A 17,357-nucleotide genomic window follows, 5' to 3' on the forward strand; every position below is an offset into this window, starting at 1 on the left:
GAGGGATGCTTTAGCAAAGCCAGCAGAGTATGCGATAACAAGGTTTTAGTACAAACCAAGCAATGCACAGATAGTTTATTTAGTCAGTGGTTCTCAAAGTGTGATCTCAGAACAACAGCAGCAGCATAAATCTGGGAACTTAGAAACGCAAATCCTCTGGTGCCGCCCCTGACCCCAGATCTCTCTTTTCCTAAGCCTGCCGAGTGACTGTGCTGCCAGCTGAAGTTTGAGCACCTGCTCTACAGGGAGATGTCTTCCAGGGGTGCGGCCACTCTGAGCGAGCCTGGCGGGCTGTGTGAGCTGGGCGTGGGGATGACTGAGGACGCTGCAGCCTAGGGGGACGGAGAGGGGGTGGGGCTGGGCTGCCTCACCGAGATCCCTTCGTCTTGGGAACAGTCTCTCACCTGCTGATGCCCTTCTCCTCTCCCTCCTGCATAGACGATGTTGTGGTCCTTTTGTCCGTGTTCTAGAACACAGAGCTATCTTCTTCAGAGTCTCTGTCTAGAAAGCGCTCCAAGCGGCTCAGTGCATGGCGTCGGAAGTCCTCAGGTGGAAACAGAGCTCTGGCAGAGACAGTGCGTGTCTTTAGAAGGAAGCGTGGCAGCGTCAACCTGTCAGCCTCTACCTTCCAAAGAGGAAGGAGAACTCCAGGGCTTAGCTTCCCAAGGAGCATAAGGCACCCTGGGTATAAAAAAGTGATATCACATAAACGTACAACTATGACTGCATCAGACTGTGATTATGATTCTTTTCACAATGTTATCGTGACAAATGTGGGGACATTAGAATTGGGAAGTTTTCCAGATAGTTCTTAAGTGAATCAAAGATTGAATCATCTACAAATTTAAATAGATTAAATTACAGTCACACCTCATTGTTTGTGGAGTTTGCAAACTTGCCTATTTACTAAAATTTATTTGTAATCCACAAATCAACACTCACTGTGATTCTGTGGTTGTCCAGGGATGTGCGCAGAAGGGCGAAAATTTTGAGCTGCCTGTGGGCACGTCACCAGCTGAGGTTGTGCAAGGTGCCTTCTTGTTTCAGCCCTCAGACTAATAGTATCAATAAACAGGTGTCCTTTTCAAGGTATATTTCTTTTAGTGCCACATTTTTTGCATTTTTTTCTCTTTGTTAGTGATTTCTGTTTACAATGGCTGGTGCTCATAGGCACAGGAAGCCTGGCCAGTATCATGGTGACTTTTTAGAACATGACAACCTTGAATGAACTACAACTGATTAGTTTTTTTTTTAAATGATAAATTTATTTATTTATTTTTGGCCGTGTTTGGCCTTCGTTGCAATGTACGGGCTTTCTCTAGTTGCGGTGAGCGGGGGCTACTCTTCGTCGCGGTGTGCAGGTTTCTCATTGCGGTGGCTTCTCTTGTGTGGAGCACGGGCTCTAGGCGTGTGGGCTTCAGTAGCTGTGGCTCGTGGGCTCAGTAGTTGTGGCATGCGGGCTCAGTAGTTGTGGCTCGCGGGCTCTAGAGCACAGGCTCAGTAGTGTGGCGCATGGACTTAGTTGCTCTGTGGCATGTGGGATCTTCCCAGACCAGGGCTCAAACCTGTGTCCCCTGCATTGGCAGGCAGATTCTTAACCACTGCGCCACGAGGGGGGTCCCCAATTGATTAGTTATTGATTAGGGGTCCTCAGACCTTTTCCCCTGACTTGCCCATCAGAAAGAAGAGACCCTAGCCCACTTCCCAGCTGCCTCCCCACGAACCTGCAGTGGGCAATTCTCGTACAAACCTGAGAGGCGGGCAGGAGGAGAGGCCAAGCTGGGAGGAATCTGGGGTGGAGGGCTGAGTGGTCTTGGCTTTTGGGGTGCTAGGGTAGTCGGGAAGTTGGCGGCCCACCGTGGTGAGTAAGAGCTGGGAACCTCTTATGCATTTGGCATAAACAGGTTTGGGAGCAGACATGGTGGCCTCTGGGCTGAGTCCCAGCGCTGCATCTCACTGGCTGGGTGACCTTGGGCATGTGGTCCTCAGCTCCCTTTTGGCAAAGCAGGGATGGTAAGGGTTCCCGGCTCAGGGGGCCGCCATATGGGTCATGAGAGATAGTGCAAGGAAGACACTAGGATGGGTCTGGGCTCGAATAGGGTCTGGGATATGTGGCTTTAACCATTTTTCTTCTCCATATAATAACAGTAATGAGGAGGATTGTCACATGCCATCGATTTGCTTTCACATTTAGTTAAACCTGTCATTAAAAATGATCAGAATGTGTAGGTGGTTCTTGAATTGACCTGTCAGTTAACCCGCAGGATCCTGACCGTGACTCACTTTAGTATTTAACTGTGTCGACACAGACAACAGTCGCCGTGTGTCTTTGGTGTATTGATAGCCCTGTCTTTGAGTTCAGTCCAGTGGCTGAGGCGCCCCTGTCCTGTTTTTGCATAACGTACACCCACAATGAGTCCTCTGAACTTCCCTCCAAGTGTTATGAAAGCTTAAGGAGACTTAGGAGATGATCTGACCACATCAGTCCTCTGGATTTGCCCTGGGTCTTACACAATTTGGTTAGGTCGAGAGCTCTGATGACTGTGCCTTTCCGGAGACGTGAACACCCACCCGTGTTTGTAGCAACAACAGATCTCTTTCTTTTTAGGCTCACATTTCAGTGGTTTGCACAATGTTGCCTTAAACTCGGCAGTGACAGAAGCCAGCAGACATGGTGGTCTCTGGGCTGGTTGATGGATGAGGCAGTACAGGATTGTGGAGGCTGGCTCTGAGCATTCAGTGGGCAGCCCTGGGTAGCAGGCATTTGTCTTCCAGAGTGAAAGGAGTGACCATACAGTTATTGATTGGTGGGGGGGGGCCAATCGGTTATGGTGTGACCTCATTTATTTGGTTCTTGGAGGGCAAGACAGAGTTTAATTCCAATCAGTGAGCACTGGGACCCAAACTTGGACGTGGCTTCCCAGCCGCTCCAGCCAAGACTCATCTTCCATTTTAATTCAGCATGTGTTTGTCTTTTCTTTCTTTCTTTATTTAAAAAAAAAATTTTTTTTTTTGGCTGCGTTGGGTCTTTGTTGCTGCGCGTGGGCTCTCTCTAGTTGCGGCGAGCGGGGGCTACTCTTCGTTGCGGTGCATGGGCTTCTCACTGCAGTGGCTTCTCTTGTTGCGGAGCACAGGCTCTAGGTGCGTGGGCTTCAGTAGTTGCAGCACGTGAGCTCAGGAGTTGTGGCTTGCGGACTCTAGAGCGCAGGCTCAGGAGTTGTGGCTCATGGGCTCTAGAGCGCAGGCTCAGTAGTTGTGGCGCACGGGCTTAGTTGCTCTGCGGCATGTGGGAATCTTCCTGGACCAGGCATCGAACCCGTGTCCCCTGCATTGGCAGGCGGATTCTTAACCACTGCGCCACCAGGGAAGTCCCTGTCTTTTCTTGAATGTGATCCATCGTCATCCGGCATTTAATTCCACATTCACAGTCTTATATTTACCTCTCTGTTTCATTTTAAGCAACTTAAATGTGGGAAATATCCTCACCTATAAAAAGGGAACACCATTTCAGAGATGTTCCCAGAAAGGGGGCCTGCCTTTTCCTCTGGACCCCTGGATTTCAGTGGGGCCATCCTTGGTGGGAAGCTTGGGCAGTGGGGCAGGATGGGCCTGCAGGACAGGACACTGCCCCACTGGGCACCACCCGGAGTGGCCTCACATCACTGCTGCTGAAGCCCTCTCTCTGCAGAGAGCTCTCGCCCTCCCAGGATGAGTGACACTACCCCAGGGATAATCTCACAGGCCCTTACTTTCTGGAGAGTGTGTCTGGTCTCTCCTGGGGCTGCAGGTCGCTCCTGGGCTGCTCCTTCCCGCACTGTTCATACCCTGGCTGGCCCCGAGAACGCTCCTGTTGGGAATTTGATGGTGTCTTTGAGAGCCGGATCCCCAGGCTTGGCGTGTTCTCCGTCACCACGGAGTAAGGAATGAACGGCCTGTCCTTGGGGCACCACACCTGGCCCCGTCTGCTCCCCCACCAGAGTGCACTTCCCCTCCCCATCACGGCTCTCACTTGTGAAATGCGGGAGTTGGGCTAGGACCGTCTCTCCCTCTGGGGCCCCTGATGGTGAAGAGTCTGGCTTTGAGCCGATACCGCCATGAGACACGGGGCTGGGTGCCTCTGGACTTCTCCGGTCCTCTCGTGGAGCCAGGAGGCTGCCATCGTTGACCCATTTCACAGAGGTGAGAACCGATGCTCAGAAGAGTTAAAATCCTGCTGACGTGACAGGTAAAGGGACAGGTGGCCCGAGTACCCTTCACCCCCGCGGCCCCTCTCAGGAAGCCCCTGCCATCCTGTGGGGACCGAGCTGGCCTAAGACAGAAACTCGAGCCCCTCAGCTCGGGGCCTCCATTGCATCTGGCCTGGAAGGAGACCCCACGTGGTTTCCTCCAGAGCCGACCCCTCCACCCCTCGGCCATCCTTCCAGGGACAGGGCTGTGAGAGCCTCCCACAACCTTCCCCGTGGTTCTCTATGGGAAGAAATGAAATGTCCTTGTTACGGAATAATTGATAAAAAATAAAAGAACGCCTGTTTAGATGTAATTATAAAATGGGCCTACATGAATCTCCCTCTCAACTTAAGGAACATATCCGACCATTTCATAAAATGAAATCCACCAGACAACCTCCAGGGTAGACAGCTGGGGAGGGGAGGGTGGTTCTGAAGTGGGGGACGGGGCCCTGGTTCTGACGTGGGGGACGGGGCCCTGGTTCTGACGTGGGGGACGGGGTCCTGGTTCTGACGTGGGGGACGGGGCCGTGGTTCTGACGTGGGGGGCGGGGCTCTGGTTCTGACGTGGGGGGCGGGGCCCTGGTTCTGACGTGGGGGGCGGGGCCCTGGTTCTGACGTGGGGGGCGGGGCCCTGGTTCTGACGTGGGGGGCGGGGCCCTGGTTCTGACGTGGGGGGCGGGGCCCTGGTTCTGACGTGGGGGACGGGGCCCTGGTTCTGACGTGGGGGACGGGGCCCTGGTTCTGACGTCGGGGACGGGGCCCTGGTTCTGACGTGGGGTGTGGGGCCCTGGTTCTGACGTGGGGGACGGGGCCCTGGTTCTGACAGTGGGGGGTGGGGCCCTGGTTCTCGGCCGCTCCTGGTCTGGCACTGGCTGTCCTTCCTCTTGTAGCTCTGGGTGTCCAGTGAGCAAGTTGAATCCAGCCTCAGACAGGCTGGGCCACCTGTTCAGCCACGGTTTTCCCCACGGTCTGACGTGTGTCCCGCCACCGCCTCCTTTTTCCGTTTGGCCTCCTGCAAACGCGGAGCCCAAGGAGCGTGACAGTTCAGCAGCTAATGGAGGTATTACGGCGCCTGCTTCTTCTTTCTGGTCCAGCTACGCTCTTTGACTTTGTTTGTTTCTTGGTTTTGTGCTAATTAAAAAGGACAGAAGGAGGGCAGGCGGGCGGGTGGGCACGCACCTGTTAGGTTCTGGGACACCTGCCTTCCCAGGAACCCCAGTAAGTTTCCTGGGGGAACTCAGGAGGATGGGGAGCAGCGCTGGGCCTGCCCTTTCTGCACCCCAGGGAGGTGGGACTCGGCAGTGCCAGCAGGACGCAGCCCCCTGCTCTGTGTGGTCCTTCCTGGTCCCTCTCCGGTTCCTGCAGGGCCCCTGGCGGGCAGCCCTCAGCCAGAGCCCACGTCCCTGCCCTGAGCGCGGGCCTATGTGCTGTCACTGAGCTCTCTGCTCCGCTGTGGGCCTGGCGCCCCTGGCTCCTGAGCTGCAGCCCTGAGACTGCGCTCCCAGCCGCCCCTCCTGCCACCACTCCTCCGCCTGCATCAGGCCAGAGGCAGGGAGGGAGCAAGGCGAGAGGAGGGACCTGCTTCCGCAAGGAGAAGCTGGCCGTGCCCCTCTGCAGCACAGTGAGTTCCTTCCCAGAGGGATCTGCAGGGCCTCCACTTGCACTTGGCACCGAGTCTGTCCCTGGCGTCTCTCCTCTGTTTGCCCCTGTCCTCGCTTGGTGGTGATGGGGCAGTGAAAGTTACGTGGAGCACCGAGCCCTGACCCTGGCCCCTGCCCTCTGCTTCCTGGGGGCGGCCACTGCCCGCGCTGAGGACCTCTGCCCGCCAACCCCTCTGGGGACATCAGATTTGATTGTGAAAGCACTGGCTCCACCCTCCTGCCCTGGGGACGCCTCCCTCCCTTCCTTCATCAGCCTCGGGGTTCCATATGGTTCAGACCAGCCTACGCAGCTCAGAATTCTGAGTATTTGGTGATGAATAAGCACAGACATAATCTCAGCATGAACAAAACCTTGCTTCTTATAGTTGAGCTTGGGGGTTACCTTAGTTTCCTAACTTAAGAGGGGTGTGTATTTTTCTAGTAATTCATCATAATCGCTGCCCACCTGTAGGAGCATTAAGAAAAGAATTCTTAAGGTGGGCAATCCTAAAAAAATTCTTAAGGTGGGCAGTCCTGATAATGAATTTGTTTTCTGGTATTCTCGTTCTGGAAAGGAATGGTGTCTTGCTGGCTGTCTGACTTTGGGAAGATTTCTTTCCCAGAGTCTTATTTCTCTGAATGGTGCTGTGGTCCTGGGTGGTTACTGTGTTTGGTGTGGGCTTGTGGGGAAGTTGCGTTTCAGGGGCCAATCCCTGCCTGGTGCCCAAATACAAGGATTGAGAGCAAAGCTGATATTTATTTAGCACTTACTACCTGCTAGGTGCTGTTCTTAGCTCTGCACGTGTTTCCTTATTTAATCCTCCCAATACCTCCACTTTCCAGATGAGAAAACTGAGTAACGGAGAGGTAATTTCTGAAGGTCAGACAGCTGGGGCCTCACCCAGGTGTTAGGATTCCAAAGCAGGTGCACATCACCCCTGCATCCTGCTATCCGGGTGGTGAGTGAATGAATGAATGAGTGAACAAAAGAATGCCTTTATATTTGAACTGGATGTGGGTAGCTGTTGCCTCTCAAATTTTTTTTTTTTTTTTTTTTTTTTGTGGCCGCGGCCCTCAGCAAGCAGGATCTTAGTTCCCTGACCCGGGATCGAACCCGTGCCCCCTGCAGTGGAAGCGTGGAGTCTTAACCACTGGACCACCAGGGAAGTCCCTCAAAAAGTTTTAAAATGTATTTTTAACTCCATTTTCCTGGAGAAACAAACACAGAATGTACAGAGATGTTTCAGCTGATCTCCTTAATGGAGCCCCCTCCCTAGTCCCCAGCCTGGCGGTGACATTTGTGCACTGCCACCAAGCCCCGTGCTTCCTTGTGAATCTGGCTCTGGTTATGCAACGTGCCTTTTGTTCCTTTTTATAAGACCTTTCACAACGCAAGTTTCGGGGCTGGTCAGCATGGCTGGGAGCAGCACACAGGTCCGGCAACTCTGGGGAAGCTGGCATCCTTGATGTGTCCTCAGGCCCTGCCAAGTTCCCGGTATGGCATTCACTAAAGGTCTTTCTTTCTTTGCTCTTCACCCGAAAGCCAGAGGGGGCGAGGGGAGGTGGGGAGCAGGGGGCGCAGCCTTCTCCTGCTGCAGCCCAGGGATCCCAGTGCCAGCCTTCACCCTGTGAGCGGGCGCGGGAGCGGGGAGTGAGCCTGGTGAGAGCTGCGACCAGCTCCCCGCTATGGTCGGCAGTGTGCCTGGAGAGGAAGGCCTCTGCTCCGGTTCCTCGTCTTGCGGGGATCTCATCAAACGCTTCCACAGGGTGATCTGGAGGATCCTGTTGGTGAGAACGTGGGTCACCGTAGCCAGTACCTGGGTGGGCGCAGCATATGGGTCCCACCCAGCCAGTGAGCAGAACCACGTTTGACGGTCTGTGGGGACAGGCTGTACTTTATGGTCGCTGGGTTGTCTGAAGTTGGTGCTTCACCACCTGGCTGTTCAATGGAAAATTTCTTCCTAATAACCAACCACCCGCCTTTCGTTGATTCCATATGTTATAACCTTGTGGCGGTGTAGAGAGTTGCTACTCTTCAGCTGCTATTCTTTTAGATGATGACTGTTTAAGTCGCTTAAGTAGTAAATGTACCCCATTATTGTTCTCCTAAAAATAAAGCTAGCTAGATATTCTTTACTGAAATGTAAAACAGCATCCCCCTGCCTCTTAAAATGGCCAGATCACCCCTCTGACACTTTGAAGTTAGTGCTTGGTTTATTCCTTCCTTCATCCTGCAGACCTCTGTGTTTTGCTGCCTGCTGCCTTCAGGACACCGCTCCCAGGGCCGAGCTGCATCTGGGAGCCAGCAGCCAGTGCCTCTGCTGTGTCTTCAAGGAGGGAATGTAGAGCTTAGACAAGAATTCACACCCTGGTTATTTCTGTGCAGTTGAGGTCAGTGCGGTCGAGAAGACCAAGGTAGACAGAACATGCATATGGGGCCCCTTTGCTGGGGAGATGACATCTGAGCTGAGAGCTGCAGGTGGGGCTTGAATAAGTGGGTGCAGAGCATGTGCAACGGCCCTGGGGCAGGAGGGAGCGAATGTGTTGGGAGAACTGAAAGGAGGTCTGCGAGGTGAGGATGGAGAGTGAGGGAGACTTCATTAGTTGGGCTGCTTTCAGGTTGTCCCCTGGGCTCACCCAGGGCCTCCTGAGCCAGGCAAGTCCCCACCCTTCACCCTGTGGCAAGGGGACATGAGAACACCGCATTAGCATCAACCCCTGCAGCACAGGCTTGATTTGTCCACCGTGTGTGTATGTGTGTGTCTAAGTGTGCTTGTGACAGAGATGGGTGCTGCTGTGTCTTCACGGGGAAGTGTCCGTGGCCTCCCCTCCTCTGCCGACATGCGTTCACTCACCACTGAGTGGTTCTCGTTAAGGCACTTCTTTCTCTGTTCTCATTTTCCTTTCACCCCATTTCATGCTTTCCCAGAAAACACATGAGAATATGTCGCTGTAAATGCTAATAATGCACTTACTCTGTGCTGGGCCCTGTCCTGGGTCTGTGACAGGCCTTTGCTGCTTTAACTCCACAACAACCTTGCAGCCCATTTTATGGGTAAGGAACATGAGGCACAGAGAGGGCATGCTGCCTGCTCAAGGTCACACAGCTGGAGCATTCGGGGTTCTGTTACCTGTACTTAGAGGCCTTCATCTGAGGGAGAGCAGGGCCTGGTAATGCAGGGACAGCCTGTGTGGCTAACCCTGGCCTTGGGTCAGCTGGCTGTCCCTGTGGGGCCCTGTGTTCGCAGCCGCCAGTGCTGGAAGGGACTCCGGGAGATGCCCGGAGGGTGGCTATGGTGAGGAGTGTGGGCATGGTTCTAGCCCAGGCCGCACTGCTTACCTGCTGTGCAGTGGGGCTTCCTCCGAATGTCTTCCCCTCCGCTTTCCTGCCCTTTGGGTTGGAGGGTGACGGGGCACACGGCCTGTAGCAGCTGTTGTCTCTGCACCCCGAATCGAATCCCTCACATAAGCCTTTCAGGTTGTCCCCTAGGCTCTGCTGGGGCCCTTGGCGATGCGGCGTTGGTGCCGTGTCATTGCTGCATTGGATTTGTTAAGCACCACTTTTCGTCGAAGCCTATAGGAAGCCAGTGATCCGCCTCTCATGGATGATTACTGGAGACACGGAGCCTGGAGTCCTTTGGCCTGGACACGGCTGCTGGCTGTGACTGCAGCACCCTCCTCCAAAGCCTTCGACGGCACGTTTTGCATCCTGAGTAAGGTCTTCAGGGTGTTTGTTTACTGTCATGCATCGACTACATCTTTTCCTTGAAAAAGTATAAGATACAAGGGCCCCTAGTAATTCTTGGCATCCTGTCAGGGTAGCAGAGGTTTGGGTGTAGATTTGAGGTGGTTGCAGGATGTTTGACTGAACCAAGTAAGCCTCAGGCCAGCTGGGGGCCCAGGGGCCCGGAGCCCCACCCGCCCCGGGGAGTCAGCGGCTCCTGGGAGGTGGTGTTGCCCAGTGGATGAGGATCCCGCCTCCCGCTCCGCCCCATACACCACCCACGTCTGTGAGCGCAGGGGACCACCTCCCCGCCAGGCGCCACGGGTGCCTGTCTTTACTCAGCCCGGGCGGGGCCCGCAGGGTGTGCGCCCGGGGAACAGCAGCCCTCCCACTCTGGACACGTGCTTTGGCCTTCGTCCCCAGCGAGCTTCCAGCGGCCTTTTCACTCCGGTAGTCCCCGCCAGGACCCCAGGACCCCACTGTTCTCTCCGTCTGTTGTTTGGAAGTACGTGGCTGTCCCGCGTCTGTTTCCAAACGGTGGAGTGCCTGTCTGAACCCCAGCCCTCCTTCCAGCCGTCTGCCCTCTTAGAAAGGCGCAGTTACCAGTGGCAAAGCATTTCTCTCCCAGCGATACTTGGGCCAGTGTCACCAAGTGTTCTGGACTGAGCTGCCCCTGGTCTTGGCGAATGGTGCACCAGTCTCTGTTCTTTTTTTTTTTAAAATTTATTTATTTAATTAATTAATGTATTTATTTTTGGCTGCGTTGGGTCTTCGTTGCTGCACGCCGGCTTTCTCTCTAGTTGCAGCGAGGGGGGGCTGCTCTTCGTTGCGGCGTGCGGGCTTCTCATTGCAGTGGCTTCTCGTTGCGGAGCACGGGCTCTAGGTGCGCGGGCTTCAGTAGTTGTGGCACGTGGGCTCAGTAGTTGTGGCTCGAGGGCTCTAGAGCGTGGGCTCGGTAGTTGTGGCACACGGGCCTAGTTGCTCTGTGGCATGTGGGATCTTCCCGGACCAGGGCTCGAACCCGTGTCCCCTGCATTGGCAGGCAGATTCTTAACCACTGCACCACCAGGGAAGCCCTCTCTGTTCTCTTTTAATAAAAGAAGTCTGTGTCGGCATGCAAATGTCATGGTGGTCACTGTGCTCTCTTGAAAGATGGCCACACGGCTGCAAAATTGCTATTGCTACGTCTATTTCAAATATAAAAATAACCCCATTAGGAAAATAAATGAATTTTAATAATTTGAAAAATATGTTAAACAAGAGAGCCCCCGGGCAGGTCGTCTAATTCTTTATCTGGTGGACGGCTCACTCCTCTCTGTTTCGGATCCGTGGACTCGGGGTTTGCAGGGCTGTGCCAGACCTTCTAAGCGCTGGATCCAAAGCTGTCATTTTATCAGGGAGACCAGTGACTTCACTGGGGTCCCAGGACTACATAGTGGTCTAAGCAGATGAGCTTTGGGCCTTAAGCAGCACCTTTAAGGAGAAGCAGCCCCTCGAGCAGCCCAGGCTTTGTGGGGTACCTTTCGTAGGTTTAACCTTTAGCACGGATTCCACCTGTGTCTCTTTCCTTTGCCCTTATTTTTCTTAGCACAGTTAGAAGTTGAGAGCTGTGATAAGCACGTGCCAAAGGGGACACAGGTGAAGGAGGCTGGGCAGGACAGAGGCAGGTGGGGACGGTGCTGCATCGCCCTGGAGACCAGGAGGAACACGGGAGGTGCTGTGCTACTATCACCCGGGGCGCTGGCACAGGTCTACGGAGAGCTGTGGTGGCCTGCAGCCCTCAGCCTCCGAAGGCTCCCCAGGAAGGCTGGCGGACAGCTCTCTTCTTACAAAACAGCAAGAGAAAAGGCGTTTGCAGCACAGATCTGGGGGCCAGGGGTCTACAAGTAGAGAGGCTTCTTTAGACTTCCACGAGCTCAGGATGCAGGGTTTCTCATGAGCAAGGGACTGTCTTCAAGAAACTTTTGTACGTTGGTTCTCAGTTATTCTTAAGGCATGAAATATACTGTGGCGATAAAGGGAGACTTTGGCTTTTTAGCCCCAAAAGTAGATAAATTCTTTGCTTCCAAGTAAAGACTCACAGAGACATCACATGTCACCTTCCTGACAAGCACATTGTTTGGGCATGGTCAGGCCCCTTCCACTGGGCATGGGGCGTGCCCCTCGCTATCTGCTCACGGCAGAGCTCCCCGGGCAGCCAAGGGGCTTCTATCCAGTGTATCCAGGGTCCCGTCCCCTGCGTATCATCTGCTTGGTTCCAAATACAGCCCCAGAATGAAGTTTTCTCCCGTTGCAGGATTTCATGCACATCAAATCTCAGACACTGGTTTAGAAGTGGTGACTTGCTCACGGTTTCTCTATCCTCCTAGGCATAGGGCTAGACTAGCTCCCCAGGGAAATGCTCCTCTAACTTCACTGATTCCAGTCTGACCCAGGTACAGGCTGAGCAGGATGGGCTGTGGACCGTCGGGGGCCGGGGGGCTCGAAAGAGTCCAGAATTTTGGTGTCAGAAGTTACTACTGCATCTTAACTGTGTGATTCTAGACACCGAATAGGACTTCTGAATGCTTTTGCCCAAACCGTGAAGTGAGGATAATCACATCTCTGTCCTGGGGTTCCTGCTGGGAACCAGGTGGCCGACGACGAGTGGGTCTGCTTCCTGACCTCGGTCACCTGTGGCCTCTTACAGGACAGTGCTGGTGGAACACTGCTGCCTTCCGTAGTGAGCCCCAGGGGGGCTGCATGGTCGATGGACCCAGGCCCTGTCGCCCCAGGCACGGCTGCCTGCTGTGGGGTGCAGGGGCAGCATGGCGAGGAAAGGAGGCAGGGGCTTTCTCTCCAGCCTCTCGGGGGCCCTGACTCGCCGGAGGGCCTCCCTTTTTCATCCTAGAGATCCCCTCCTCACTCTTCCCCTCCTGCACCCGTTCTGGCTGCCCTGGTTCCCTTGCTGGTCCCTGAGATGCAGACAGTCCCACCGCAGGGCCTTGGCACTGGCCACGCCCCCCTGAGTGGCATCCCCTTCGTGTGATGTCCCTCAGCCCACCTCTACGCTAGGCTTCTGCTGTGCCCTCCTCCCCGTGTGCCCCTCACCTAAGGAGTGGCCAGGAACCTCACCGGCAGGGTCGGGTGAACGGTCGGTATGTGGCGGTTCCAGCCCCTGTCATCCAGTTAGGTGATGGGGGCAGGTACTGGAAGGCATAGAGGGCCTGCCTTCAAGGAGTTCGTTCTTTATTGACAGACTTACACGCTTATGGATGGTGTCAGATTGTCCTAAATCGGTGTGTGTTACTTCAGTGTAAGTTGGCAAAGGCCACAGCTCAGGCTGCAGGTGAAACTGAGAAATGCTGGGAGGGTAGGCCGAGGCCTGGCCTTCTGATTGTATTGCTTGTACGTGTGTATGTATTTGTTTAATTATCTTTCATGCGTGTATGTGTGTATGTATGTTTCCATCATCTATCTATCTACCTAACCCTATCATGTATCTATCACCTATCCAATCTATGTATCTTCCTATCTACCATCTAGCTATGTATTCATCATCTGTCTAGCTTACATCCATCATGCAAAGGGAGGTGGAGCTCAGGACTTGCTGGGGGTGAGGGCTGGCTCGGACCCTCTGTGAAGCGGCTGAGCCTTGAGGCGGCTGCGGGTGCTACCCCTCCAGGCCCCTCCCCCCCCCACTGCCCTCCTGGGGCCTGGTGTTTCCCGAGGCCCGGAAGCTGCCCAGCTCTGTGCCTTCTGGAGCAGGAAGTATCTCGCGCTCCTGTGCTAATTCTGGGGGAATTACAGAGCAAAACTAAAACGGTTCTCTTGGACCTTCAAGTCAAACCAGGAGAGAGTATGCAAGGATGGGGCTTTTGGGGGAGTCTCTGTGGCCCCCTTGAAACTCAGCTTCTGTGTGTCAGGAATGACAAGGGAAGTTCCCTCTCCGGCTAAGCGGCGAGGAGGGGCGGCCTGGTGGCGGGCAGCTTGGCCTGGTCACGTCCGTGCTTGGACGTCAGCTGGTGGGGCTGGTCCGCAGGGCCCCCGTGGCCTTCCCTCCCTTCAGGGTGTTGTCTGTCTCCTCTCCTGCTTTGCTTTGTCACGTGTGTTCGCACAGACCGGAGTTTGCAGAGTGAAGATGCAGAGACGTTTGTAAATGTCGGAAGACAGAATCAACCCCTTTGTGCTGGTTGATAATTGAGAGCAGTGGTCTCCAGTCAGCTGTGAGTACTGACCCCCAGGGCTGAGACCTACTTACGTTTAATTGTAATGGAGTGTAATAGGATGCAGTACATTATGTTCACTTATTTATAAATTATGTACGTGTCTCATATTGCAGATAGGTTGTGTGCCTTCCTTATACACACTCACAGGAGAAAACAAAATGGAAAACGTTGCATGAATTGAAGGAACGGTACACGGCGCCGTGTGTCTCCTGCCGGGGACAGTGGTTCTCAGACACGGGGATTAGTGCAGTCACCTGGTTAGCTTAAAACCAGCTTCAAGCCGGCTGGTCGGGATTCTGATGCTCTGCCGAGGCTGGTAGTCGAGTCCTAAGGGAGGTGAGGTCCTTGGGAGGAAGGACAGGCTGGATGGCCCTGTGGTCAGGTCCTGTGACCTGGCCATCGTGAGGGCGGGGTCGCTCTCAGGCCCCTGCAGCCGCGGTGCGGTGACCCTGGTGGGCCGGGAATGTTCCCGTTCCAAGATGCTTAGCGTCCACCCTTGGCGGCTTCCTCACTGTTTGCCTTCCAGGAGGGCGTCTGAGTTCTGTGACTGTGGCCGTGAGGCCTGAAGGCCGCACCAGGAGCTGGAAATTCATCTGAGCTGACCCTGGAGGCATTACACTTTCTCTCTCCAGTTACAGAAGTCAGCTATGTTCTAAGCAGAAAAGGAAAAAAAATGCACATAGAAGAAAAAATGTAACGGGACATTCCAGAAGCAAACTTCTGCCCCGCCAGCCTGCACTGTGGCCACACATTTCCAGGTGTGCGTGTACAGGGGGGAGTGGGTCTGTGTGCGAATCATGTACTCTGCACCGGGGAGCGGCCATGTGGCCGTCTCTGGTCGTCAGCGCTGCTGCCGTCATAGGTCACGGCCTCTCTCCAGGCCCACACACGTGTCGCCGTCCGCAGGGTAGCGTGGTTTATCTAATGTAACTGAGGCGCGTGGTTGACCTCTGAGGCTGTTGTCTGTTTTTTGCTGTTACACACGTCACGGCGCAGCGAGCGCCCCTCTCCATAGAGACTCACGGACTTTTCCAGTAATTTCCTCAGCGTCATTCCTCACATTGCTAAGTCACATGCTGCAGACCTTTTAAGGGCTTTTTATATTTATGGACAAGCTGTTTTCTAAAATGCTGAATCAGTTTACATTTCACCAATACTTAAAAAATATATTAGATGCAGCGGGCAGGGAGGAGCTCACAGAAGGCAGTAGAGGAAGGAGCTTCCTGAGAGGAGGGCATTCGGGGAGATGAGACGGGGACGTCTGGGCTCTCCTCCCCCTCTGCCATCTTCGACAAGACCTCACGCCTCTCGGAGCCTCGGTTTCCCTGCTTCTGAAATGTGGGGATAATTCCTTCTCACAAAGTTGCTGGATGCATCTCCTGAAAGAGTGTGTATATAGCCTCAGAGTATAACATAACCCTTACAACACACACACACACACACACACACACACACACACACACACACACACACACACACACACACACACACACACAGGGAAGGGTTATGTAAACTGTAATTATAACCTGAGTTTTTTTTTTTTTCCCTGTTGGATAAGCTTTTTAAAAAACAGAGTGGAAAAAATTGAGAATTCTCTCAAAGTCATTAACTGGTTCTTTCAAGTAAATATCAATACTAACAATAATGATAGTAATAATGGCCGATGTTGGCTGAGCGCCTCCTGTATACCAGGACACGCAGGACAAGCGTTTGCATGTGCTGGGACCGTTTACCTTGCCCTGACGGGGGATTGCTGTGCTGTCGCACGTGGGAAGCCGTCCTGCTGTTGGTTAATGGAATCGTGTCACTTGGGATCTGGAGTCTTAGGGCCGAGATGACCTGATAAGCTGTCGACCCTCCCGGGTGATAAGATGAGCCAGTAGTTCCAGGGTCTGACTTAGCATTTATGATTAAACAGAGGATCGGGCGGGCTCCCATCCTTCCTTCTCGCTGAGGTTTGCGATGTGCGGGCTGGCAGGACAGGGGACTTGAGAATGACCCTTATTTTGTCATTTGCAGACTCCGGGGGCATCCTCAACACCTGCTTCTCTGTGCTGTGACAAACCATCCAGGTGAGTGTCCATCACCGAAACTCCTTCGTGTGCCTCTGGCCTTGGGTCAGATCTCACAGAGGAAGGCTGGGCACGGTGTTATTTTGTTCCGTAGTAATCTTAATTTCGTTTTCATTTTTAAAAATAAATGCTCAGAGGTGATAAATATCATGTTTATGTCTCTTTCTGGATGTAATCTCCCATCATTAGAAACGCTGGTTGTGGAAACATTCAATAAATAACTGTGTAGCTGTGATCTGATTGTGAAGCGTAACATTGGGGGGAGTTCCCGAATTGACTGTATCACAGGGGATGAGCTCTTTATTTTTTAATACCAGGGTCAAAAAATGTGATTTGATTTTTTTAAAGTAAACAAAACTCTTTTACATTCATGCCTGATGCATCAGGTAGAGAAGAAAAATCTTGGTGATTGTTTGAATTCGAATAAACCAATTAAAAAAATACATTTATGATACTGGGTATCTGAAGATATTGTTTCTTTTAGGCGTGATGATGGCATTGTAGATATTTCTAAAAATATCTTTGTCTTTTAGAAATAAATGCAAAAATATTTATAAGTGAAATGACATATAATATCTGGGATTTCTTCAGTGCAATCAAAGTGATGGAGGAGGTAGCAGGGAGTATGGGTGGAAAAAGGTTGGCTCTGTGTCAGCTTTGAAGTTGGATGACTGGGTGCCTGGAAGTTTGTTAAAACCATTTGGTGTATTTTTAAAATGTTTCCCTCCTGGGATGGGGCACAGTAAATTCCCAGATGCCTGTAATCAGGTCCGGGCGGGAACAGTGAGCGGATGCCCCTCGACTTCCGTTGTCCTGGCACTTCGCCCCTCTCCTGACCGCCTCCCGCGTGTCTCCCAGGCCTGCAGGGCTGAGCCCCGCCATGGAGGACGGCCGCGAGCTGGACCTCACCTACATCACCGAGCGCATCATCTCCGTGTCCTTCCCCGCGGGCTGCTCTGAGGAGTCGTACCTGCACAGCCTGCAGGAGGTGACGCGCATGCTGCGGTCCAAGCACGGGGACAACTACTTGGTGAGCGGGGACGCCGAGCCTGAGGACGGTGAGGGGACACCGAGGGTGGGGACGTTGGGGGACGCTGGGTTTGCGCCCACGTGCGGGGACCGAGGAGCTTGCGGGCGGGAGGGCAGGCCGGTCCCTCCGCAGCTCAGCGCCCTTGGGGTCCTGGTTGACGGGGAGAGGTGCCGGGGAGGGGGACTCGCCGCACGGGGGCCGCACGGCCTGGCGCGCACGGCCCGCGGGGGTCTGGGGCGTCTGCGCTGCCCACGTGCGCCCCGAGGGCCGCCGGCTTCTGCCCCAGCTGCTGGGGTTGGCATCCCCGGTCTCAAAAGCCCCGTCCCTTCCCTCCTGCTGGAGTGAATCAGGGGACGGAGGGTGGGCGTCCAGAAGCCGGCGTCTGTCCCGGCCCCATTTCAAACACACGTGAGGCTGTCGGATGGAGCCCCCAGTTGAGGAAAAACGCAGAAGA

General features: G+C 53.9%; 1 protein-coding gene across 5 annotated transcripts in view; it reads left to right on the forward strand.

Moving 5' to 3' along the window:
• Positions 1–17,357, forward strand: part of TNS3 (tensin 3) — a 235,248-nt gene that overhangs the window by 89,558 nt on the left and 128,333 nt on the right. For 4 of the 5 annotated variants that reach the window (XM_068550260.1, XM_068550261.1, XM_068550256.1 and 1 more), the window contains 2 exons: positions 15,821–15,873; positions 16,732–16,903. In XM_068550260.1, coding sequence (XP_068406361.1) covers positions 16,754–16,903 — 150 coding nt within the window. In that variant the 5' untranslated portion in view covers positions 15,821–15,873; positions 16,732–16,753. Of the gene's footprint in view, positions 1–14,491; positions 14,562–15,820; positions 15,874–16,731; positions 16,904–17,357 lie in introns of those variants that run through there. The other variant, XM_068550259.1, reaches the window with a different exon arrangement.

The sequence above is a fragment of the Eschrichtius robustus genome, chromosome 8 (assembly GCF_028021215.1).
Source record: "Eschrichtius robustus isolate mEscRob2 chromosome 8, mEscRob2.pri, whole genome shotgun sequence".
In the NCBI taxonomy this organism is placed as follows: domain Eukaryota; kingdom Metazoa; phylum Chordata; class Mammalia; order Artiodactyla; family Eschrichtiidae; genus Eschrichtius; species Eschrichtius robustus.